Raw genomic sequence first — 26251 nt, 5'->3', positions numbered from 1 at the left:
CAGATGGAGCTTGTTCCAGAAAGCAACTATCCTTCCTTAATTTTAAATTTTGTCCCCTCCTGTGTTAGTTGCAGCAAGCAGAAGAATGCCATCAACGTTAAGCTTACTCAAACCATTCAAGAGCTTAAACACCTCAACCATATCTCCTCGAAGGTACCTAGTCTACAGACATTGCAATTTGCTTCTCTTGTTGAGGGCACCCTTTTGTTCACAAATCTTGTTGCCCTTCTCTACACCCATAACAGTAAATTTATGTCCTCCCTAAAATGAGGCTTCTAGCCTATAAACAGTACTCATGATGCAGCTGCACCAAGGCCTTGTACAGAGGGATAATCACCTCCTTATCCCTGCTAGCAAAGTTCCAGTATATCATTGACAAACCCCATAACCTGTCTGCACTGCTCAGAGAACTTCATATCTGATTGCACAATTATACCCGGGATAGGTCTTTTTCATTTTCCACTACACTGTGTGTAATACCACACAGTTTATATGTTAATCTGGGATTACTGCTACCTATATGTAGTACCTTGTGTTTGTCAATGTTTAACTGACATTTCTCAGTCCGTTGGCCTAATTTTTTCTGGATCTTGTTGCAGTAGCTTACCTTGATTACTGTCATTGACCACCATACCATTGTATCGTCTGCAAACTTAGACATTAGGCCTGATAAATATTGATAAATTTACATTAAGCCTGATAAATTCATTCATAAATATTGAAATCAACAATGGGCCCAGTGTTGAACCTTAGGGATTCCACTAATAAAATTAGTCCACAAAGAGCAGTGCCTATTGATAACTAATCGCTGTCTTCTCCCCTCAGCAATCACGTTATTTATAGCACTAATTTGCCCCTAATGCCACATTTCTCCAGTTTGTATAACAGCTTTTATGTGCAAAGTATAAGAAGCCTTCCTGAAATCCAGTTATACAATATCAAAATTAGTTTTTTTGTATCCAGTTCCTTTGTTACTGCATCATAGCATCCACTAAGATTGGTCAGACAAGACCTTAACAAATCCATGCTGCAACTGCAGTATAATTCCATTCCTGTTTAGATGGTCCTGCATTACATCTTTAACCAGTGACTCCATTATTTTCTCTGGAACAGGGTTTAAGCTAACAAGTTTGTAATTTCCCATGTCACTATTTGATCTCCTTTTCTGAATTGTGGATACACTTGCACATTTCCAATCCATAGGGAACTCCGTTGAATCCAAGGATGCTCTCATTATTAAGGCTTAGGGTTTGTTTAGCTTCGAAAATTTCTCTTCCACTTTCCTTTCAGTTATCACAAAATCATTTAGCTACCCATTACAGTTTGATAAACTTCTGGTATCCTCTTCCCTAAAGGATTCCCCCTATGAATGTAAATGCAAAATACCTATTTAGTATTTCAGCAACCTGAGCTGGATTATCAACATCAAGAGTACCAGTATAATCCAACCCCTTACTTCTACTGTTAATATAAGTGAAAAAGTTATCCATTCTTTGCCAGAGAGTTCTCATACTCTTTCTTAGCTTGGCTAATCTCCTTTGTGACTTGATTAGACTAGTTTATATCTAACTTTGGCTTCTGTATCGTCTAATAATTTATATGCATCTCATGCATTTTTCTTCTCTGCCACAAATCTCATCAGTTCAGCCGACATCCATTTAGGTCTAAGCCTCGAATAGTATTTCTTAGTTTGTATGAAAAGCCTAGTGGCTTTTATGATTATTTCCCTGAATACTTCCCATTTAGAATTTGTTGTTGGTAAAATCAACAGTTGGTCCCACTGCACAGTTTGAAAACTGTTTGAGACCGCTGTAGTCACCCTTATGAAAGAAAAAGCCTTTACTCATGACAGTAGTAAATTCCACTCCACATCAGTACACTATGATCACTGCCACCCAGTGGGTATTTTAGCTGAAGATTCTTTATGGATGAAGTGTCATTGGTAGTGGTCAGGAGTAATGCTTCCTCTTGTTGCCTCTATAGCCTGCTGATGTAGAAAACAGTTATCCAGTAAATCCACAAAAGTCTTGCTGGTGTGTGTGTGTGTGTGTGTGTGTGTGTGTGTGTGTGTGTGTGTGTGTGTGTGTGTGTGTGTGTGTGTGTGTGTGTGTGTGTGTGTGACCAACAAATTTCAGTCAATATATGTAACGTTAAAATCCCCCATTACAAGACATTCTGAAATTCCTGCCCACTCTAATTCTCTGTATAGCTGGTTGGTATAATCATCACATTAGGCCTGTATAACACTCCTACTCTCCTTTCTTCCCAGTGCTTAATGTCACATCAAACTGATTCAGCATTGCACTCTCCACACATGTTAACGGGATTCACTGCCTTAGATTTAATATGCTATTTAACTAAGAGCATAATCCCCCCCTACTCCTGTTCTCCCTGTAGACATTGTACTCCCCCATATTCAAATTCAGCATTCTTATGTCTGAGTGACATCATGTATTCAGTATCTTCACAATGTCTGCATTTGATGACTTAATCAGTATTCAAATTGGGCTTTACCCATCTTTAGCCAGGTGGGTAAAGTGCCTGCTTGGCAACCCAAAGGTAGCAGGTTCGAATCCCGCCTCGGGCTTGGATCAGAGTAAAATGCAAAAACTTTGGGAGGTGCAGTATGGCCACAGAAGCCGATGCGCCAACAACTAACAAAAAAAAAAAAAAGTATTCAAATTCATCAAAATTATACAATGCTTTTTCTTCAAATAGACAAACTCAGGGGAAAATAACAACTCATAATAACTGCAATAAGTACATACACCTATCCATATACACCAAATGGACAGAAATCATGGGATATTTCCATACATGCTCGAACGGACCTTTCTACAGCATCCCAAAGATGCTCCACAGGGTTTATGTCCAGTGAACGGGGAGACCATTCCATGGTGGCAAAATTTGCAAACCATGTTCTAGTCACCACTGCTCTGTGGGGGGAGACATTGTCCTGCTGGAAGAGTCCATTGTCCTGTGGGTGCACAATGAGCACGAAGGGATGCAGATGGTCTGCAAGGATGGACACATAACCTGGACTGATCAGAGGTCCCAACGTGTGCCAGTTCAACACGCCCCAAACCATTACTGACTGTCCATCTGCCTGAACAGTTCCTTGTTGACATGACAGGTGCATAGCTTTGTGCAGTTTCTGACAGATACGCACCCTTCCGTCCACTCGAAATAACTGGAAATGGGACTCATCGGACCGGGAGACCCGTCTCCAGTCATCCAATGTTTACTGCCAGTGTTCTTTTGCCCAGTTGAGGCATAGAGTCCTGTGTTGTGGTGTTAGCAATAAGACCCTGATGGGTCGGCGGCTCCCATAATCTATTGCAGCTAATGATCGCCTGAGGGTATTGGTGGAGATGTTTCTGAAATCTCCTTCATTGAAGTCAGCGGTGATTTGTGCCACTGTCACTCTCCTGTTGGCTGAAACAATGTGAAACAGACATTGATGGCCACGTTCATCCGCCACATTTCTCTGCCCACAGCGCTGTCCATGATGAGATGTTATTCCGGAAATGGTGTATTCCCGATACACTCTTGATACTGTCGAACGGGGATAGTGCAATTTTTGTACCACCTCCGCATTAGAGTGACCCGTGTATCAGGCATCCGCTATCATTCCTCTTTCAAAGTTGGTTAACTCACGACGTTTATTCATACTAACATTGGATTACCATCTGCTTGAATGCAGTGTACCTATAGATCTGCCAAGTGGTGATTCGTCCACTAGCAAGAGGGGTGACCGCATTGCCCAGGAACCAGTGGTATCTCATGAATTCTGTTCTTTCAGTGTATATGACAAGAACTTTAATAAAATTATATTAAATTAAACACAAGTTAAAATTGTATATTTAATGTAAAAATAAAATACACTGAAAAGTATAAAGTTAAAAATGATAAAAATAACAAATAGATAAAATTAAAATATATGAATATTACAGAATTAAAAGCAATAAAAACAACACCAAAGCTTTCAGAGACAACTGCCTCTTTATCAACAGTGGAACTTTATAGCCACTGTATACCCTTAAATAATACCAGCAGGATCGTGACTCTTGGTACGTGTTACTGGAGAAATATTGGAATTATCCTCCCTATGTGAATGGAGATCGGAAATGTCCCAGGAGCATGATGGGCGGAACCGTTCATCCCACCCAACGATCATGTGCAATTTTCATGGTCTCGAAGGGGGGAGGGGTGAATGTGTACCCCCTATCTCTGTTAATGTTGTTATGATTAAAAAACAAATTTATAAGCTCTGGAGCCTTTTACACTGCCACGGCCTATGCGAATGATCAACAATACTTGTGTTGCCTGGTGAAATTTGATCTTCCTCGCAGAAGTGCTCAGCCACAGCAGATTTCCCATAATCAGCAGACTATTGCATTTCCTTGTAACCCCTCCCCCCATACGATTTCAAACCTATGCGATAGTACAGAGCCTGTTACCGTATGGCCCTCGGCCCCAGCAGCTGCATAGTGTGTCTGACAAGTCCATAATATCCGGGAGATACATTTTTTTAAGGCCAGATAGTAAGAGATGTACACAATATCAATGGGGGTTAATGCCTCTCTCTCTCTCTCTCTCTCTCTCTCTCCCTCCCTCCCCCTCCCTCCCTCCCTCCCTCCCTCCCTCCAGTGTTTCCCTTCCCGAATATACTTGTGCAAAATCTTCTGAGGATAGCCACTTTTCAGAGATCTATAGTGACATGCCTAATCTCCTCCAGTTTATCATCAGAAGTGTGCAGTGGGACCAAGTCCTATCCAGTAGGCTTATAATTACACTATTATGAGTGTTGGCTTGTGCCATACTGTAATGAATATATTATCTCCAACACATGGGTTTCCTATAAACTTTCATCCTCACTCTAGGGCCATCCCTACAAAACAACACATAAAGGAAAGGGATGGTACCTGCTACTTCCACCTTCGAGGTAAACCAAATGAAAGTATTGCGTATCCCCCAAAGCTAGCAGTTTTCCGACTCACCTATCACTGCTTTGACAGCATCGGCAAATATATTTGCACCTCTTCTATTTAAGTTTAAAAACATTATGGGAACTTAAAAAATTATTTAAGTTCCCATCCCTGTAAAACCAGTCAGGTGCCTGGATCTCTGTTAGGAAAAGGTGGACTCCTATAGATAATTTCATTGATAAAAATATGTTATGTTAATTGGTATAAATACCTTTTCTTGATAGGGGTGAAGAAAGGGGCGAAAAGTGGTGTAGAAAGGAAAATAGCTGTTCTAAATAAATTAAGGACTGTATATTTTGTTTGGAGAAAATACTTATTAATATTTTATATCAATTTATTTCTGTATTTCTGATCCTACTGCATTCAAGTCTTTGAATGCAGTAGGATCAGACATAATATTCAATAAATAGTAATAGTGAAATAAACAAACCCCCTACAATGTGACAAATTAATGCTGGCCATATTCTCCACAATCATCATCATCATCATCAGCCATTTTCAATCCACTGCAGGATGAAGGCCTCTCCAGCAACTTTCCAGTTCCTTCTGTTTTGAGCACTGGCCATCCATTTACTACCCACAAACTCATGAATTTCATCTATCCATCTCCGCCTTTGTCTTCCAGGTTTTCTTCTAGCTCCTCTTGGATACCATTCTGTTATTTTCTTAGTCCATCTGTCATCATGTCTTCGGGCTATGTGTCCTGCCCAAGACCATTTTAGTTCTTTAGTTTTGATAAGAATGTCCTTTACTTGAGTTTGCTGCCTAATCCATGTGTTTCTCTTCTTATCTAACAGTCTGATTCCCAATATGATTCGTTCCATTCTTCGCTGTGTAGTTCTCAGCTTCTCTTCCATTCTTTTGGTGAGTGCCCAAGTTTCACTTCCATAAGTCATGGTGGGGAGTATACATTGGTTCATTATTTTACGTTTCAGACAAACTGGGATATTGCTCTTCAGTATGTGACTATATTTCCTGAATGCTATCCATTCAAAATTTATTCTTCTCTCGACTTCCAGCCATTTATCATTATTACAGCTAATAACTTGTCCCAGATAAGTATATGACTCCACCTTTTCAATTACTGCTCCTTCAATCATTATTTCCCTTTCTGTGGCATACTTGTTCATCATTACTTTTGTTTTAGCCATATTCATCTTTAGTCCAAAATCCTTACTAGCTGTGCATAACTGATTAAGATCTTCTTCTAATTCTTTGGGATCATGGCTTATGACCACAATGTCATCTGCAAATCGTAAATGGTTTAGGTACTCTCTGTTCACATTGACTCCTTTCTGCAACCAGTCTAATCTTCTGAAAGCTTCCTCAAGGGCAGCAGTAAACAGCTTCGGAGATATTGTGTCTCCTTGTCGAACTCCTTTCTCAATTTTAAATTTCCTACTGTCTTTGTCTAGCCTAATAAAGGAGGTAGCACTCTCATATGTTTTCTTCAAAATCATAATATATGGGGTATCAATGCCTTGTCTTTCCAGTGCCCGAAACATTGCCTTATGCTGTATGGAGTCAAATGCCTTTTCATAATCCACAAATGCCAGGCATAATGGTGTTTTATATTCATTTGCTTTCTCCATTAGCTGTGATATTACGTGAAGGTGATCCATAGTTGAGAATCCTGTCCTAAAGCCAGCTTGCTCTTTCGGTTGATTCTCATCAAGTATTCTTTCTAATCTGTTAGTAATGACCCTTGTGAACAACTTGTAGATGTGGGATAACAAGCTAATTGGTCTGTAATTTCCAATTTCTGATTTATCTCCTTTCTTATGCAGCAAAACTATGATTGCATTATTCCACTGCTTAGGCGTCACACCTTTTCTAATACACTTTGTGAAGAGCCTTGCCAGTTTTTGTGTTATGTCTCTTCCTCCCAATTTTAACAACTCTACAGTAACTTCATCTTCCCCCAGGGCTTTCTGATTCTTCATTTTCTTCAATGCATGTTCTACCTCATCAGGAAGAATATTGGGTATGTCGTATGTGTTGCTACTTTGCAATCCATCTTCCCCACTGCTGGCATCATTCCCCTGCTCCTTGTATAATTCTCTATAGTAGTCTTCTGCTATTTGAATTATGCCTTCTCTGCTGTTTATAAGTACACCATCACTATTCTTCAGTTTCAGTATCATTTGTCTTTCTGTATTACTGCTCATGGCTGCTGATTTAAATCCTTTGTTTTCCATTAATGCTTGTTCTACTTTTCTTGTGTTAAATCTTCTTATGTCCTCTCTGAGTCTCTTTCTAGTGGCTTTGCATAACTCAGTATACTCAATTTTCTCCCTGTCAGTGTTTTTCTTGCTTTTCATTTGTCGTCTTCGGTTCATCTTGACAAGTGTTTCTTGACTAATTTTTTCTTCTTTGGATTTCTTTTTCCCTATAGGTTTCTTGGGCTTTATCACTTTCAAAAAGTTGTAATATTCCTCGTCGATATCTTGGTCCTGAGCAGTCTGCAGAAGCTCATACTTGTTCTTAAGTTCCAGTACATACTGCTTTTTCTCCTCTTCTGTTATCTCAAAGACCTTTGTATTATTTACTCGAGTCAGTTTTTTCCTTTCCTTTCCTACATCTATATCAAGTGTACATCTTACCATTCTATGATCACTTCCAACATTTACCTTATTCAGGACGGTAACATCATTCACAATATATCTTCTGTTAGTGAGGATGAAGTCGATTTCATTAGTAGTTAATCCATTTGGACTCTTCCATTTCCACTTTCTGTTCACCCTTTTCTTGAAAAAAGTGTTCATTACTGACAGTCCTTGAGATTCTGCAAATTCCACAAGTCTTTCACCTCTTTCATTTCTTTCACCAATTCCAAAATTTCCTATAGTTCCCCTTTCTGCGCTGTTTTGTCTTTTTCCAACCTTAGCATTGAAGTCACCCATAATAATAGTGTAGTGGGTTTTCTGCTCATCTAGAAGACTCAATTTCGGCGTACATTTCTTCAACCTCTTCATCATCATGGCTCAATGTTGGTGCATAAATCATTATAATCTTTAACTTGTATCTCTTAGAAATCTTGAGTCTCGACACTCTTGGCGATGTACTTTTGAATTCCAAAATGTTGTTTTTAAAATCTTTATGAACCAGAAACCCAACTCCACCTTCTCTCCTTTCACTGTTTCCATTGGTGTACAGCAGATTTCCACTTGATAAACTTATAAGTGATTCATTTCTTCTTCTTGTTTCAGCCAAACCGATGATACTCCAATTCACATTTTCTAATTCCTTTTCCAGCTCTAATATCTTGTCTTCACTGATGAGTGTTCTTACGTTATAACAGGCCAAGTTCAATTTCCGTGCATGGCAGCCTGGTCATACCCAGAGATTCTTAGCACCCTCTGCTTCCACTCTGATCCTCTCGCTGCCGTAAGAGGGAGAGTGAAAGCTGCTGGGGACTGAGGGTCATTTGTTTCGTCGTGCTTTCATATGCTGGAGGGTTTGGTCTTTTCCTCTTCACGCTGACCAGGTGTCTTGAAGAGAACCACTCTACACATTCGTTGCCACCTAAGTGACGTAACAGGGCTTACCATCGAGAAGGTGTGCATGAGTGGATTTTAGGGAGGCAGGCCAACCGGACTTCTTCTAAATCTTCTGTAATAGAGAGATATTGGATCCATCAGTGTTTTAGGCTGAGTGTCTGATAACACACAGGATACCTGTTCCCCTCTAAGCCCCTTCTCCACAATAGTAGTGTTAAACTGTGTTCCATTCTTAGTGTCTGCCACCTAGTATTATTTCCTGTTACTACTTATGTGCAATTTTCTTAATCTTATACACATGTTGGACAGACAACTTGTGTGATTCAGACCCGCTAATATTGATGGGGCTAAATTTTTTTTTTTTTTTGTACCATCTTCAAAGGGGAAGTGAACACGTGTCACAGGCCGTATATATAGCCTGTCACATTCCGTTGCTGTATTTCAAAAGCGTGGGGGGGGGGTTTAGTGGGCGAAAGGAAGAGAAAGGTAGAAAAAAATTCCTGTCCCCCTCGAATTGTTTGAGAATTTGAAAATCTAGGATTTTAGAGCTGCTTAAAGGTCTTTTGGAGAAAAGAATATGAAAGTTTCCGCTTAAAAATCTGGGTGCATGACTACCCTTCCCCATTAGTAGAGGTCCTGAATTGGGTGGTGTTGTTGTTTTATTAAATTTGAACTTGTAGGATATTTGTTTTAGATCCCACTCCTCTGAAATTATTATTGGTGTATGTATGTTTATTGACTTGTTTGTTGATCTTATTGCTAGCGTTTTGCTGGTTTCTAACTTAAATTTTGTCCTGTTTGTCTAAGATTATGGTGTTTTCAAAGGATGTTCTGTGTCTGAGTGGTGAGCTACCAACTCAGAACTAATTTTTTCCCGTACGGTATATTTTTCTTTATTATTTGAGGCTACTTTTAAACTGCTTTTGTGTTTTGGTCAGCAATTTTTTTGTATTCTGCTATGTAATGATATTCTTGTGTTAGCAGGTCTCAATCACACAAATTATCTGTCCAACATGTCTAGTAAAGTTTCAAGACAACAGGATTCCCATAATGTTTTTAATACAATGCCAAATCTCATACACAATGAAGGAATTTTTTTAAAAAAATTAGTATATATACATCTTATTTATTTATTTTATATTTATTTATTTTTGTAGGATCAAGGTCTTCTTTCTTCACATTTTACCAAAAGCACTAAAGTTGCATATATTCTTACTCTAGGAGTTGTAAGAGAATATCGCAGAAATGGGATTGGTAAGTAATATTACTTTCTTGTTAGTTCTTACTAACTCGTAGCATAGGGATATTTTAAGGGTAATCTAAATCATACCTTCCCTTTACCCGTGATAGATAATTATTGGTAAATAGTAATTTTTCAGTAATTATCACACACAAAGTCAAATGAAACTTAGAGAATTGATTTTAGTTCTGTACCTAATACAAAAAAATTTAAAATTTCTTTTTGCTATTAATGTTTTTTTTTCTGAATCTGTCAATGTCATGGAAAAGCAGTTGCTGTTCTGCAGATATACAGCAGTAAACAAGTAGAAAGCCACTACTTCTGCATTTTACAGAGTGTTTACTAAATGTGAGCTATGGAGTGGCATCACAGATTGTATGAAGCATGCAGAAGCAAAGCATTGTTTGTATTGAATAATTGCTTGATGGGTGAATACCTTTTGCTGTTGCCATTACAATATATATGAGGGATTACCAGTGAATAATAAATGCAGCTCCTTGCTTCTCTGATAGAATTGAGCAGATGATGGATGAGGCACCAAACTGGTGATGTGTTGACTCAAAAACAGCATTGCATAATTTTGTAAGGCTGGTGTAGCTGAGTGGAAGAGTTCAAGGGTGCATAAGTACACACTCTTTGAATGACTGCAGTTCGTGCCCATGTGGCTGCTAAATATGATGCTCTTTCTTGTATTCTATTTTGTTTAACTCCTCTGACTGTGTAGTTCTCCCGGAGTATAAACAAAATTTATTTTTTTATTTATAATTGCGTGGCTGATAGCATTGGAATCTTCAGGTGGAATTAGAAAACAGTCCAGCATCCATCATGTTCCTGCAGTGTGAATCTTCCTGACTTCTTCTCATTGACAAGATGAAAGAATTCTCTCCAAATCTAACACTTTAACCAGATGTAACACATTTTTTGATGCACAGTGAATTACTTTATACATGGACATACAGAAATACCAGCCAGTAATATTTATCTCTTCCTCACATATGAGAAATGGAATAAATATAATTGAATACATTATATGTACACTGGTGTTCAAAGAAATGCATCACCCCTTAAAATTATATTTGCTGTCCGTATATATGGCAATATTTCTTACAGAATGCATCAGATAAGATTGACATACGTAGGCGATGATGTAATATTGCATCAGCTGTTATTTTCAGCTATATAAGCACGCTCTGCAAGAGTTGCAGTTATTCCTTGCTTGTGTCAGAATGGCGAGTTACGTGCGGTTGACACCACAAAGAAAGAGTGGTATTGTTGCTTTATGTGAGGAAGGATGTTCTTCCAGTCTTATTGCTTATAGTGTCTTGTAATCAGTCGACAGTGAGTAGATTTCTTTCCAAACTCAAGAATACTGGTTTTGCCGATGGGAAAAAAGGAACCGGATGCAAACGAGTCTCTACACCAAAACGGGACCGCATTTTGAAGCACTTAAAAATTGTAAAGCTTCTTCGTCTGAGCTGAAAAGAGAATGGGAAGAACACACAGGAGCGGTAGCAAGTGCAGTAACAGTCAGAAGATGCCTCTTCAAAAATGGACTTTTAGCCCGTTGTCCTCAGAAGAAGCCCCTCCTCACACAAAAAATGAAAAAAGCCCGATTAATTTGATGTAAGAAGCATGTCAGATGGACCCCCCAAGCAGTGGAAGTCAGTTATTTTCTCAGATGAGAAGAAATTCAATCTGCATGGCTCTGATGGGAGATAAACGATTCGCCGTAGACATGGTGGAGAATACCATCCAGACTGTATGTTGTCTACAGTGAAATTACCTACAAGCTAAATGATATGGGGGTGCATTTCGTAATGCAGAGTAGGTCACCTGCAGTTTATAAAAGGTTACATAAATGCCAATGGATACCTGGCTATATTGGAAGGCAAATTGCTGCCAACCATTAGAGACCATTTCAACCTGCCAAGTAACTGCATCTTTCAGGACGATTCTGCCTCCTTGTCATTAGACGAAAAGTAGGCACTTCTAACATGAAATAATAGCTTCATTTCTGCATTAGAGGTTCGACAGTAATGAGTTTACATTTGTTACAGGCGAAAAAATGGTTGGAAGAATGGTCCATTACAACTCTTAACTGGCCAGGAAACAGCCCAGACCTGAATCCTATAGAGAACTGTTGGCATCCTGTGAAATTTGCAGTTGCCAGAAAGAAACCAAAGACCCTTCGTGAACTTCAGGAAGCTATAATAAGTGTTTGGAACTACGAACTATCAGTTGATTATCTTCAGAAATTGATCTTGTCAATGCCTCGACAGTGTGCTGCTGTCATCGGGTCCAGAGGTTGTTCAACTAAATATTAGTTTGCACTTGGTGAATTTTTCATTTTGTTTTCCATTTAAAATTATAAACTGAAGCAAACTGAGGGCTTCTGATAACATTTCAGCCATAATTGTCATGTTTACCGAAACTGTTGTATAAAAATTGCAAATGCTCATTTTGGAATATTTTGAGAGCACCTCTCAAATATTACTTAGCTTTGTCTTAACTATTAATAAATATCTTTTGTTTATATTTCTATTTGTGATGCTAGTCATTAATGTAACATACCATCGTGAAAAAGGGTTAGAAATGCAAAATTCCTAGGTGATGCACTTTCATTGAATACCAGTGTAGAGGGGTGTTACAACTTTTTCTGCTATTTTCATGTTACTAACCTCTGTGCATTTGTTATGATTTTTTTTTATCTCTATTAAAGTTTAGAAAATAAACCCTTTTTACACACAAATGTAAGAATGGGGAAATTGATTAATTTCTATGTTAGTAGGTAGTAATGGCAATACAATTTTTAGTATAAAACATCTAGAGTTTTATGAGATATAAACCATTTAAAAAAAAAAAAAAATGCTAATTGACGTTGGCCACTTCTTAAACTAAAACAAGCTATACATTAACTAAAAAAAATAAATAAAGGCGATTTTATTCTAAAGTACATTATTAGGATGACCAAAATGGTAATTAAGTGATAACTTTTCATACATTGTCTTTACAATTAATTTGTAGAAACTTTTACTCTTTTGGTTCTTTTAACTTTCAGTATCTTTCAATAGTTTAGCCAGCAGTCGTTCTTTAAAATTTTTGATTTGCAGTGGACATGATGTGACTTCCTGTTAGAAGCCTTAAATGTATATATATATACTTACCCCCCCCCCACCTTTTTTTTTAACTGAGAAATTGAATTTTTGCACATAAATTCTGTTTAAACCATTTTTAACTCATTTAGCATTACCATTCCAACAGTAAAAAAATTTGAATGAATAGTAGAGCAAAATTTATTTTTCTTTAATAGCATTAACACTCTCATTGACAATTTACAACATTCATGTTTAATAAAACTGCAACTTAATATTACCCTATGAAATACTTCTCTTAGTTTAGAGCCCATCTTCATAAAATTCTAATGATCATCTGTTCACTTGCCATTCTCTACTTCGTTATTTTTATTCCACTTCCATAATATCACTTTGTATTCTCATCTAGTGGCAAAGTTTTGAAACAAAACTATTGTTGCAGTCATTCTACATAGTTAATATGTTTATGTGATATGGTGAGTAATTGCCTTGTGGGTTTGCATATCTAAATAGTTAGTTTACTATGAGTGAACAATATTTAATCACTTAGTTTAATTAAATAAAAACTAAAGATAACTATAAATGCTAAACAAACTTATGACTAAGTGACAGTAACATAACTGATACAAAATATATCATAACAAAGCAAATATCTTCCATAGGACAAAAGGCAAAGGCAATATTATTACCAAGTTGAAATGAGTTTAAAAGTTAATTTTCTTTAATAAAGGACTTTTAACAGTTCTTCAACAGCACAGGGAGTATAAATGATTATAATAAAAAATTAAACAATGCTACACTTCACATAAATGTTTTTGAAGGTGAAAAGTTTATTGAAACAAGCTGGAAAGAAAAATCTCTACAGAAAACATTCCAGTAACCCAACCATTAGAAGCCAATTTGATGGCATTAAATTGGTCACTTTTATTTTCTTACCCTTAAGAAATAAAATGATTATGTTAAAATTCTCTGAACTTTACATATCTCTCCTCCTCTTTGAATTAAAAAAAAAAAAAAAAAAATTGAATTATACTATATCCTATATAGTATAATTCTTTAAGTGATATACACTGAGTTGGCTTTGCATTAGCAACACCTACCTAATATTTCTTGGGACCACTTTTTACCTGTAATAGAAGCCCATACACATCTTGGCATGGATTCCATGAGGTGTTGCAAGGCATTCTATGGTAGTGTTACCCATGTGTTGCACAATGTGTCCGGTAATGCCTGCATATTGTCAGATGTATGGCCACATCATCGAATATCCTTTTTTCAGAAGGTCCTAAACGTACTCAATTGGATTGAGATCAGGTGAATTGGGTGGCCATGAGAGGATGGAGAATTCATTGCCATGTTGCTGAAACCAGTTAGCAACCTGTTGGGCTTGTGGTATGGTATGTTGTGCTGTTGATAGGTGCCAGATTTTTCTGGATACACTTTTCATCATGAAAGGATGTGCTTGGTTGGCACTGATAGAAAGGTAGGTGTTCCTATCAAGCCATTGATTAATGGTGATCACAGGACCCAAGACATGCCAAGAAAACAGTCCCCAAAACATAACACCACCGCCTCCAGCTTGTCAAACACTAACGGTGCATCCAGATGCCATGACTTCATGTTGCTTTTCTAAATGTGGATATGCCCATCAGCATGATAGAGTTGGAAATGAGATTCATCAGACCAGGCAACGGATATCCATATGTTGGTGGTTCAGTGGTGCTGACATGCCCATGCAAGGCACAGTTTCTTGTGTCTCACAGTGAGCACGGGTACCTATGATGGCCATTGACTGCCATAGCCTATACAAGCTTATATCGAGCATAGTCCATGTGGATATCGGGATATTGCTATTCCTACATATTGTATTGGGTTGTATACTGGGCTGCATCACTGCTGTGTTACAAGATAAGACATGTGGCCATTCCACGACCTTTGGTTGGTTGTTTGACTGCTGTTGGGCCAGTCACACTAGACTCAGAACACCACGGAACAGGAGCACTTAACTATGTTAGCTGTTCTCAAGGTACTGACACCTACACACCTTGCCCCCACAATCATTCCACATTCAAAATCTGAAAGATCTTAACGCTGACGCATTCTTCCTCATAGATGCTCAAAAACTGATCACCATGTGTGCAAACAATCTTAGCATTAGCATTAGTAGAGCCATATGATGCAAGAAAGCAAGCTTATTCAGCATCAGCCAAAAAAAAAAAACACACACACCACTCCCATTTCACCCCTCCGTTCGTTCGAAATACCTGTCCAGTTGAGCTTTAAATTTGTTTAGGCTATCAACTTCAACAACAAGTGATGGAAGTCGGTTCCACCAACCAACCACCCGCTGGCCAAAGGCAAATTTCCGCACATCTATCCGACATCCGTCCTTCCTCAATTTGAATTTATGCCCTCTGAGGTGATTATTCTGAGCAAGATGAAGAATCCCATTGGCATTGAGCATGCTCAAACCGTTCAAAGCCTTATACACCTCTATCAGATCTCCTCGCCGGTGCCTAGTCACCAGACTCTGTAATTTGCAAAACTTAAGCCTTTCTTCGTAAGAGCAACCCTTTGTTCCATTCACTAATCTTGTTGCCCTTCTCTGTACCCGTTCCAGCAGCTCGACATCCTTCTTGAAATGAGGCCTCCAGACCTGTATACAGTACTCAAGATGTGGCCTAACGATTGCCTTATACAAGGGAATAATCACCTCCTTATCCCTGCTAGAAAAATTCCTGTATATCATTGACAAGACACCATGAGCTACTCTTGCAGCTCGTCTGCACTGCTCAGAGAACTTCATATCTGCCTGCACAATTACCCCCAGGTCCTTTTCATTCTCCACCACTGTCAGTGTAGTACCGCAGAGTTGATACATTGCTCTGGGGTTACTGTTTCCCATATGTAGTACTTTACATTTGTCAATGTTAAACTTCATTTGCCACCTCTCAGCCCATCTGTTCAACCTTTCCAGATCCTGTTGCAGCAGCATAGCGTCAGTAGTGTCCTTAACAACCCTGCCAACCTTTGTATCATCTGCAAACTTGGACATTAAACTTGATATCCCATCATCAATATCATTCATAAACACCGAAAACAACAACGGACCCAACACTGAACCCTGAGGAACTGCACTAATAACATTAGTCCACGTTTAGCAGTGTCCATTGATTACCACTCTCTGCCTTCTGCCACTCAACCATCCCCTTATCCATAGCAGCAATTTGCCTCCAATGCCACACTGCTCCAATTTGTGCAGCAGTCTTCCATGTGCAACAGTATCAAAAGCCTTTCTAAGATCCAAATATATAATATCAAAGTTATTCTCTGCATCCAGTTCTTTTGTGACTACATCATAGTATCCAATCAAATTGGTCAGGCAAGACCTGCCCTTAACAAAACCATGCTGCGTCTGAGCTATAACTGAATTCTTGTCTAGATGATCCTGCAGTGCTTCTTTAACCAGTGCTTCCATTAATTTACCTGGAACAGAAGTTAAACTAACAGGTCTATAATTACTTGTGTTAGCCTTTGATCCTCCTTTGTGAATTGGGGTTACATTTGCACATCTCCAGTCTATGGGTACCTCCCCTGAGTCCAAAGAAGCTCTCATAATTATGGCTAGGGGTTTGCTTACTTCCTTTGCTGCCTCCTTTAATATAACTGGATAGATCCCATCCACCCCAGGTGCCTTTTTTATGTTTATCCTCAACAATCTCTGCTCCACTTTCCTCTCAGTTATTACAAAATCATCCAGCTCATTGCCAATGTTTACTTTACCTACCTCATTCTCCTTCCTGAATAACTCCTCATGCGTGAATGTAGATGCAAAATACTCGTTTAGATTGTTAGCCACCTGAGCAGGATCCTCAACTGTTGAACCATCAATATCCAGTGGACCAATCTGATTCATCCCTTTCCTTCTTGAGTTTAAATATGTAAAGAACTCTTTTCTGTTTTTCTTTGCATCCTTTGCCAAGGATTTTTCGTAGTCTGCCTTTGCCTGCCTAATCTCCTTTGTGACTTGGTTACAGACCAACTTATATCTATCATAGGCTTCCATGTCACCCATTAATTTGTATGTATCCCATGCATTTTTCTTCTCTGCCACATGTCTCATTAGTTCATCTGACAACCATTTAGGCCTAAACCTTGAACAATATTTCTTAGTTGGTATGTAAAGCCTGGTAGCCTCCAAGATTAGTTCCTTGAATGCTTCCCATTTTGAGTTTGCTGTTGGTAACATCATCAGTTGGTCCCACTTGTATAGAATTTAAATACTGTCTCAGACCATCATAGTCACCTTTACGAAAACAAAAACCCTTCCCTTTACCTCTGATGGTAGTTACCTCCTTGAGTAAATCCCACTTCAACACACTGTGATCACTGCCACCTAGTGGTTCATTTATCTGCAGATTCTTAATGCATGAAGAATCACTACTGATAATCAGATCAAGAGTATTGCTCCCTCTTGTTGCCTCACGAACATCTGATGTAGAAAACAATCATCCAATAAATCCACAAAAGCCTTGCTAGTGTGCGAGTGACCAACCCACAAATTCCAGTCAATATCTGGGAAATTAAAATCCCCCATTATAAGACTCTCTGATTTACTGGCCCACTCTATATCCCTGGACAATATCTTATTATACTCATCAGAGTCATTAGGCCTATAGCACACTCCTACTCTCAATTTTGATTTCCCTATGCTTATGTCACACCAAACTGACTAGACACTGCCCTGTCCATCGATGTCGACTGGCTTCACTTCCTTGGACTTTATGTGTTTCTTAATTAATAGCATAACCCCCTCCTCCCCTTCTGTCCTGTCTATCCTTTCTATACACATTGTATTCCCCAAATTCCAGTTCCGCATTACTTATATCTGTGTGACACCCCGTCTCTGATATCCCAACAATATCTGCCTTTGATGTTTTGAGCAATACCTCAAATTCATCAAATTTATTTACCAAACTCCTAGCATTGGTGTACACGCAGGTATACATGCACCTGTTTCTATTCTTAGCTACCCTAACACAACCCATGTGTTTACTTGTACCGCAATGACTCCCGGCAGTCTCTGAAATATCCTGCATCTTGTTTTTCAGGCTTCTGCTCATTTCAATAGAAGCAGTGCAAGAATCACTTCCACCTCTGCCAGTGGCTACTGTTAATCTATTAGTCCTTGTATCCCCCCCCCCCAACTAGCAGTTTTCCGGCCAACCTAACACTGCCTCGACAGCATCAGCAAAAATTCTTGCACCCTTTCTATTTAAGTGTATCCCATCCCTGTAGAAGCAATCTCTCCTGTTAACAAGTACAGTCCAGGCTGAAAAAAATTCTACCCCTTGAGCCTTGCACAATCCCTCCAGGGCCGAATTGATCGACAAGGCTCTCATCATATACTCCCTCCTATCGTGTCTGGGCAGAATTGCAGACACTTTCAAATTCAACCCTAATTCTCGGCTTTTGTTCAACAGTGACCTGTACTTGCTAAGTAATTCTGCCGGTCTCCTACTCTTAATATCATTAGTGCCAACGTGTACAACTATATCACCTTTTGTGCCCTTAAAAGATGATATCCGCTCTACAACGTCATCAACCTTTGCCCCTGGCAGACGTACCCTGGTCCTATTCCACCTATCCTTCTTACAAAGCATGTTCCCCGTTTCCCTGACAATAGAGTCACCAACAACTACTAGTTCCTGTGGGACCAGCGCATTCTGCCTAGGGGGCTGCCTCTGTGTTGCCTGATGACCAAGTGCAAGCTCTGGCGTTGATGTGGGCAGCTGAGAGCTTGATGGGCCCCTCAATTTATTTCCTTATATCAGCCGTTCCAAATTTTGAGCCTTCACCAGCATCACAGACCAATCTATTCGTACACAAGGGGGTATTGTTAGTGCAAAGCAAACTCTGTGCATGCACATGCTTCCGTGTGTATGTGTGTACCAACAAAGAATTGAATTTTTTTCATACATAAATCCATTAAACATAAACAAAATAATCAAATATCTAGTTTACATAATATGCAAAAATTTTACAATTCTCTTAATAACACATAAAATTGCTTATTTTTATTGCCTTCAAGCAGTATATCATGGCATACTTAACTTCTTGTGTCTCTTAAATTGTGTTTACATATAGCAGTATAAGAAACAGACATATCATTAAAGGTTAAATTAGTATTTTGTACTGATACTGGATTTCCTATTTGTGATGGTGAACATTAACACTACAAATATTTTCAGCTTTTTTTGCAGATGAAGTTTCCTTTTCAGCTGCCTGAGAAAATCCTCCAGTCAGGATACCAATATTCCCTTGACCCCTAATATTTGATGTTTCTTGACTAATGTGTTTGGCTCTTTGTGACTTGGTAGATATGATAGCTGCAGATAAAATTCTTGTCCTTCATTGTCTGAACAAAAGTTAGGGACTTGTGGTCTAATCTCAACCACCAACATATGGATATCCGTTGCCTGGTCTGGTGAATCTCACAAAAACTCTGTCCAATTAGCAAACTTTTCATTTTGTGAATATAATGGCCAGTGCCTCCCTTTCAGTGATAGAATAACCTCTCTCTCTCTCTCTCTGTTTAAGTCCACTGGATAAGAATGCCATGAGTTTCAAATTCTCCCATCTTGTTGTTTAGTGGCAGCAGCCAGAGTTTTTCCAGAAGCATAACAGGTGATGGAGAATGGCTCAATTAATCTTGGGAAGAATTAGGACAGGTGCAGTTGTCATTAGCATTAGTAGAGGCATATAATGCAAGAAAGCAAGCTTATGCAGCATCAGCCAAAAAAAAAAAAACCCCTCCCATTTCACTCCTCCGTTCGTTTCAAATCTGTCCATTTCAGCCTTAAATTTATTTAGGCTATCAACTTCCACAACAAAAGATGGAAGTCTTCCACCAATCAACTACCTGCTGGCTAAAAGCAGATTTCTGCACATTTATTCTACAATTCTCTTTCCTTGATTTGAATCTGTGCCCCCTCAGGGTCTTAATCTTAGCAAGATGAAGAATCCCATCAGTATTCAGTTTGCTCAACTCATTCAAGGCTCTATACACTTCAGTCAGATCACCTCGCAGGTGCTTACTCTCCAGGCGCTGCAATTTGCAGAACTTAAGACTTTCTTGGTAAGAGCACCCCTTTGTTCCCCCTCACCAATCTTGTTGCCCTTCGTACCCGTTCTAGCAACTATACATCCTTCCTAAAATGAAGCCTCCAGACCTGTACACAGTACTCTACGTGTGGCCTGACCAATGCCTTGTATAACGGGACAATCACCTCCCTGTCCCTGCTAGCAAAATTCCTATATATCATTGACAAGACTCCATTACCTGCCCTGGCAGCCACTCTTTACTGCTCAGCAAATTTCATATTTGACTGCACAATTACCCCCAGGTCTTTTTCACTTTCTACTTCCCTGAGTGTAGTACCACACAGTTGGTACGTTTCTCTTCAGCTATTGCTACCCATATGCAATACTTTGCATTTGTCAATGTTAACCTTCAGTTGCCACTTTTCAGCCCATTTTCCCAACTTATCTAGATCCAGTTGGAATAGCATACTGCCTTTACTGTCAGTAACAACTCTGCCAACCTTTGTATCATCTGCAAACTTGGACATTAAACCTGATATACCTTCTTCAATATCATTGATAAATACTGAAAACAACAATGGGCTCAACACCAAACCCTGGGGAACACCACTAATAACATTTGTCCACGAAGAGCAGTGTCAATTGATTACCACTCTCTGTTGTCTCTTACTCAACCATCCCTTTATCCATTGTAGCAACTTAACCTTAATGCCATACCCCTCCAGTTTGTACAGCAGTTTTCCCTGTGCAACAGTATCAAAAGCTTTCCTGAATCCAAGTATATGATATCAAAATTATTTTTTGAATTCAGTTCCTTTGTGACCACATCATAGTATCCAATCAAATTGGTCAGACAAGACCTCCCTTTAACAAACCCATGCTGTGTCGTAACTATTACTGCAGCCTTGTCTAGATGATCCTGCAATGCTTCTTTAACCAGTGATGCCATTATTTTCCCCAGAACACAAGTTAAACTAACAGGTCTATGGTTACCTGTGTCACCTTTTGAGAACCCCCTTTGTGAATTGGTGATACATTTGCACACCTCCAGTCCATGGGGACCTCCCCTATGTTCAAGGAAGCTCTCATAATTATGGCTAAAGGTTTGCTTACTTCCTTTGCTGCTGCCTTTAATATAACTGGATAGATCCCATCCACCCCAGGTGCCTTTTTTATGTTTAACTTTAGCAATTTCTCCTCCACTTTGCTCTCAGTTATCACAGCTCCCTATTAGAGTTTGATAAACTTTTGGCACTCCCCTCATTGAATAACTCCTTGAATATTGATGTATAATACTCATTCAGTTTACTGATTCATCCCTTTCCTTCTAGAGTTTACAAAAGTAAAGAACTCTTTGCTGTTTTTCTTTGCATCCTTTTCCAAGAATTTCTCGTGATCTGCCTAACCTCCTTTGTAACTTGATTACACATTAGTTTATATCTGCCATAGGCTTTTGTGTCACCTGATACTTTATATGCATCCCATAAATTTATCTTCCCTGCCACGAGCCTCATTAGTTCATCTGACCTCCATTTAGGCCTAAACCTTGAACAGTATTTCTTATTTGGAATGAAAAGCCTAGTAGTCTCCAAAATTAAGTCCCTGAAGGCTTCCCTTTTAGAATTCAACATTGGTAGCATCATCAGTTGATCCCACTACAGAATTTAAAAACTGTTTGAAACCCCTGTAGTCACCTTTACGAAAGCAAAAGCCCTTCCCTTTAGCCTTGATGGTAGTTACATCTTTAAGTAATTCCCACATCTGTACATTGTGATCACTGTTGCCCAGTGGTTCCTTTATCTGCAAATTCTTAATACACAAATGATCACTGCTGATAATCAGATCAAGAGTATTACTCTCTCTGGTTGCCTCTTGAACATGCTGCAGCAGAAAACAATCATCCAATAAATCCACAAAAGTCTGACTAGTGTTGTGAGTGACCAACCCACAAGTTCCAGTAAAAATCTGGAAAGCTAAAATCCCCCATTATAAGACATTCTGATTTACTGGCCTACTCTATTTCTCTGCACAATGCTCATTATACTCATCAGATTCATTAGGCCTATAACACACACTTACTCTCAATTTTCCTTTTCCAGTGCTTATGTCACACTAAATGGACTCAACATTGCATTGTCCACCAACATTAATTGAATGCACTTCCTTAGATTTTGTGTGTTTTTTAAATAACAGCATAACCCCTCCTCCCTTCCTGGGCTTCTCTGTAGCCATGTGGGCAGGAGCAGCAGTGCGTAGCACACGCTTCTTGATTAGACCGGGGTTCGAGCCCATGACCACCAAATACGGAGGATGCGGAAAGGTCAAGGAATGACCACCGCATATCGCCGGAGCAATATGGCCTTAGTTGCTAATGCTCCTAAAAACCAAACAACAACAACAACAACCTCCCTTCCTGTCCTGTCTATGCTTTCTGTACACATTGTACTCCCCAAAAGTCTATTTCTGCACTGCTTATGACACCACGGCTCTGATATCCCAACAGTAGCTGCCTTTGATGTCTTAACCAGCACTTCAAGCTCATCAAATTTATTAACTATACTCCTAGCATTGGTGTACATGCAAGTATATGCACCTGTTTCTACTCTTAGTTACCCTAACACAGCCCATGTATTTATTTGTCCTACTATGACTCCCAGCAGTCCTCTGGAAATCTCCATTGCCTTGCCTTGCTTTCCAGGCTATTGCTTATTCTCATATTTTTTAACTTTGAGTTTTAAAGGCTTTATCCTGTTTTTTTCCCCTAAATAAATATAGTTTCCTCCTTTGTAATCTCATTAATAGACTTCATAATTGCAGAATAGTCACAGGTAAATCTCCTGTATTAGTTCACTATTCCATGGAAGCTATGGACATGCTTAAGGTTATGGGAGGAGTATGATTAATTATTGCCTCTACATTTTTCTTCAGGGGTGTTATGATGCCTTCTTTGGTGATTTCATGCCCAGGGTAAGATATTTTTGTCATGAAGAATTTGCATTTGGAACACTTGAACCAAAGATTTGCACAGGGTAACCTAAGAAACATCTCTTCCAGAATAATTTCATGTGGTGCCATCTCATAATAATCTGTAAATTTCTATTTACATAACACTTCTCCACCTATCACGGAGTTCTGTTTCTTTGCAATCCTTCCACCTGAGATAATTCAGATCTTGATTTATTTCTCATGGAGCGGATCCAAGTCCTTCATTCTAAATTCCTATGAAGTTTTGTTTGTGACAAAAAGCTTTTCAGATAAATTTGTTAAAATGGCTTAAATTTGTTCGTCCAGTCCTGGACTGAGTTCAAAGTTCAGTTTATAATTTCTTTCTTGACCATGATTTCTAGTTAGGCCTTAAAATCACAACTGACAAATAAGCAAAACAGGTAGAATAATAGCACAAAACTATATACAGATAAACAGACTGAAATAAAGTAAACCAGAAAGTAAGAGGGAACTTTCTTTTTTACCTTATTTTATTTTGCTTTATTTTAATTTGTTTTGTGCTATTATTTGGCCTGTTCTGTTTCAAAGGGTGGCAACTGCCATCCAGTAATTTATCTTAAAAGTTTTGATTGAATTTCACACTGTTCTTTCTTTCATTCTTCCTACCCTATGTTACCTGTGCGTTTGGAAAATCACACTTTATTTGACTCCTATATCATATTCGGATACCTGAAGAAATTTTACAGGAATATTTTTATGCCAAAACCAAACATATGCAACAAAAAAAATTCTCTGTACGGAACAATAAGATAGAAGTGGTGTTGTGACATTCATGCATAAAGGAAGGTGTTGGGAGAAGATACTGAGAATGACAAGAATAAAAATTTTGGCAAAAGATTGCATGAAATTGTGTTGTGGGATAATTGTTTTCTCCCTTGTCACTGCTCCAAGGTTAATTGAATAATGTAACCAAGAAGAGGCAAATCCATTATTTATTAAAAATTCTTATGGATTTTCTGTCACCAGTTTCAAAACCTAGTAGCTCTTCTTTATTCAAGTTGCCTCAATTATCAACCTAACAGTGAATAATGTATTTCGTGTATTGTCAAGCAGTAAATGATATATTGTTGAACAGTTAATGGTGTTTTTTCGATTAGTGAACAATATAGTTAGTCTAAACAAGCAGTAGGTAGAAGAAAAATGAGATGAGAATGATGATGTTTCTATAGTGAGCATTAGCCCAAGTATATCACTATTACTGGAAGGAACAAATTATCCCAAGATAGCAAGACAGAAAAATATAATGTAGAGAAGTGTTTATTATCTAATTAGTTTAATGCAGGCAAAATAAAAATCCTGCTCCTTTGATAATTTTGATTAGCACAGAAGCCCTTATATTTATTTTATGTTATTTATTTTATTTATTTATTTTTTTTTTGAAAATGTATATGCTCATTTTTTTTTTATTGAAAATATTTGATAAAAATAGATTTCCAATTTATTGCTTCAGGTAGCAAATAAATACAGTATCTGCATTGTTCTGGATATTTGGAAGTTTAAAGTTTTTTTTTTTTTTTTTTTACCTTTTCTCCCCCTGCTTTCAGCCACTTTATTGTTGAACAGCTTGGTAGACCACTTGACTACCAATCCTGAGGGCAACAGCTGCAAGGCAATCTTTCTTCATGTACTGACAAACAATACGACAGCTATTCAGTTTTATGAACATAGAAACTTCCAGCTGCATTCTTACCTTCCACTCTATTATTCTGTACATGGAGTAGCTAAAGATGGTTATTCATATGTGTTATATATTAATGGAGGTCATCCATCATGGACTTTAATATATCCTTTATTAACTAAGTTTTACAGTATGTTGAGTTATGTGTATTTATGCATGCATGTATGAGAGACATTTGAATTAATATACTATTTTACTTAAGCTTATAGTTCAAAGTAAAATAATGTACAAGACTTGAGATGGCAATTTTAATGTCATCCCAAGTTTTGTGCATTATTTTTACATAATTAATACCATTTTCTTAGGAATAATAGGACAGCACCATTTTTTTTAACATTTCTGAGCTCTCCAAAATGAATAAAATTGATAAGACAAAAGTATTTTTCTGTGGACTTTTTAAACAAGTCCAGAATATGACTGGGAAAAATGTAAATATTAGTCAAAACACGAAACTCTACAAACATCTACATTCATACACAGCATTATATATGCTATGGACGAGTGCATTATTGAGAGGGTAAAGTATAAACAGATCCCCCCTCTGCACTTCTCACTAGACATACCTCATGATCTAGGGAAAGAAGAAGCAATAATTGCCTTTTTCCTTTGTTTATGGAAATGGGGCTAAATTGCTTATACTTAAAAAAAAAAAAAAAAAAAAATGGAGATTATAAAATTTTGGTGTACAAATTTTAAATTTAAAACCATGTTATCTGAAATCATAGTTAGGGAAGGGATTACTAAAGTATGTTGTTAATCACATATCCACTCAAGGTGGTTTTTTTTTTTTTTTTTTTCGTCCTGTATTTCAACATTTATTATTCAGTTTTATGTTCAATTCTGTTTTAAAGAAGTCACACACACACACACAGTTGTAAATGGCAAAAAGATATGAACCTGATGATAAGAAATAAATATGTGCCTGATATGAATAAACATTTTACTAAGTATATATCTGCTTATTCTTTTTAATTTTTATGTTTTTACCACTGAAAAGTCCATAACCATTTTCTAAAATTTAAAAAAAAAGCCACAGATTCATAACCATAATTGGACACATGCGTAACTACCTTTATAATTTTGTCAATTAATTTAGAAACATGTTTCTAAATTACACTGACAAATTGTACTTCTAGGATCAGTTGAAGACCTGAAAGGAATGAAAGTTCATATAAACATGTGTCTGATTCTGAATGATATCAGATCTATGGCTATTTGAATTTTTAAAAATGATTGTTAGCTTTTCAATGGTAAAAATTTATAAAAAATAATTTAATTAAAAGTATAAGAAAATGTACCTAGCATGAATTTAAAATTTCTTATTTTTTACCATTGAAAACTTTACAGCCATTTTATAAAATTCAAACAACCATAGCTCCAAAACCACCAGAACCAGACACGTGTTAATATGAACTTTTTTCAGATCCTGAATCAGTCCTGAAAGTGTGGCTCACATGTTATGTGAAACACACTATATATATATATCCCAGAAGGAATCTGTCAAATTTCAGGGATTGATTCCTTGAGTAATTTTAAGCAAAAGAAATTCATATCAACATGAATCCAATTCTGAACAGTTACGGAGCTATGGCTGTTTGGATTTTAAAAATCGCTGTGGAGTTATGAATGGTAAAAATTAATAA

The 26251-nt window shown here is 37.9% G+C and overlaps 1 protein-coding gene across 1 annotated transcript in view; it reads left to right on the top strand.

The window, feature by feature from the left end:
* Naa60 (N-alpha-acetyltransferase 60) overlaps positions 1-25827 on the top strand; it is a 93779-nt gene extending 67952 nt beyond the window's left edge. Inside the window, exons 5-7 of the mRNA XM_090388451.1 lie at positions 9646-9742; positions 24475-24738; positions 25745-25827. Of these exons, the coding sequence (XP_090244577.1) occupies positions 9646-9742; positions 24475-24738; positions 25745-25827 (444 nt within the window). The remainder of the gene's footprint in view (positions 1-9645; positions 9743-24474; positions 24739-25744) is intronic.
* The last annotated feature ends 424 nt before the right edge of the window (positions 25828-26251 follow it).

This window comes from Mastigoproctus giganteus, chromosome 14 (assembly GCF_048544385.1).
Source record: "Mastigoproctus giganteus isolate SK-2022 chromosome 14, ASM4854438v1, whole genome shotgun sequence".
Lineage (NCBI taxonomy): Eukaryota > Metazoa > Arthropoda > Arachnida > Uropygi > Thelyphonidae > Mastigoproctus > Mastigoproctus giganteus.
Note: the sequence above shows the minus strand (reverse complement) of the source record. Positions and strands in the feature narration are given on the sequence as shown.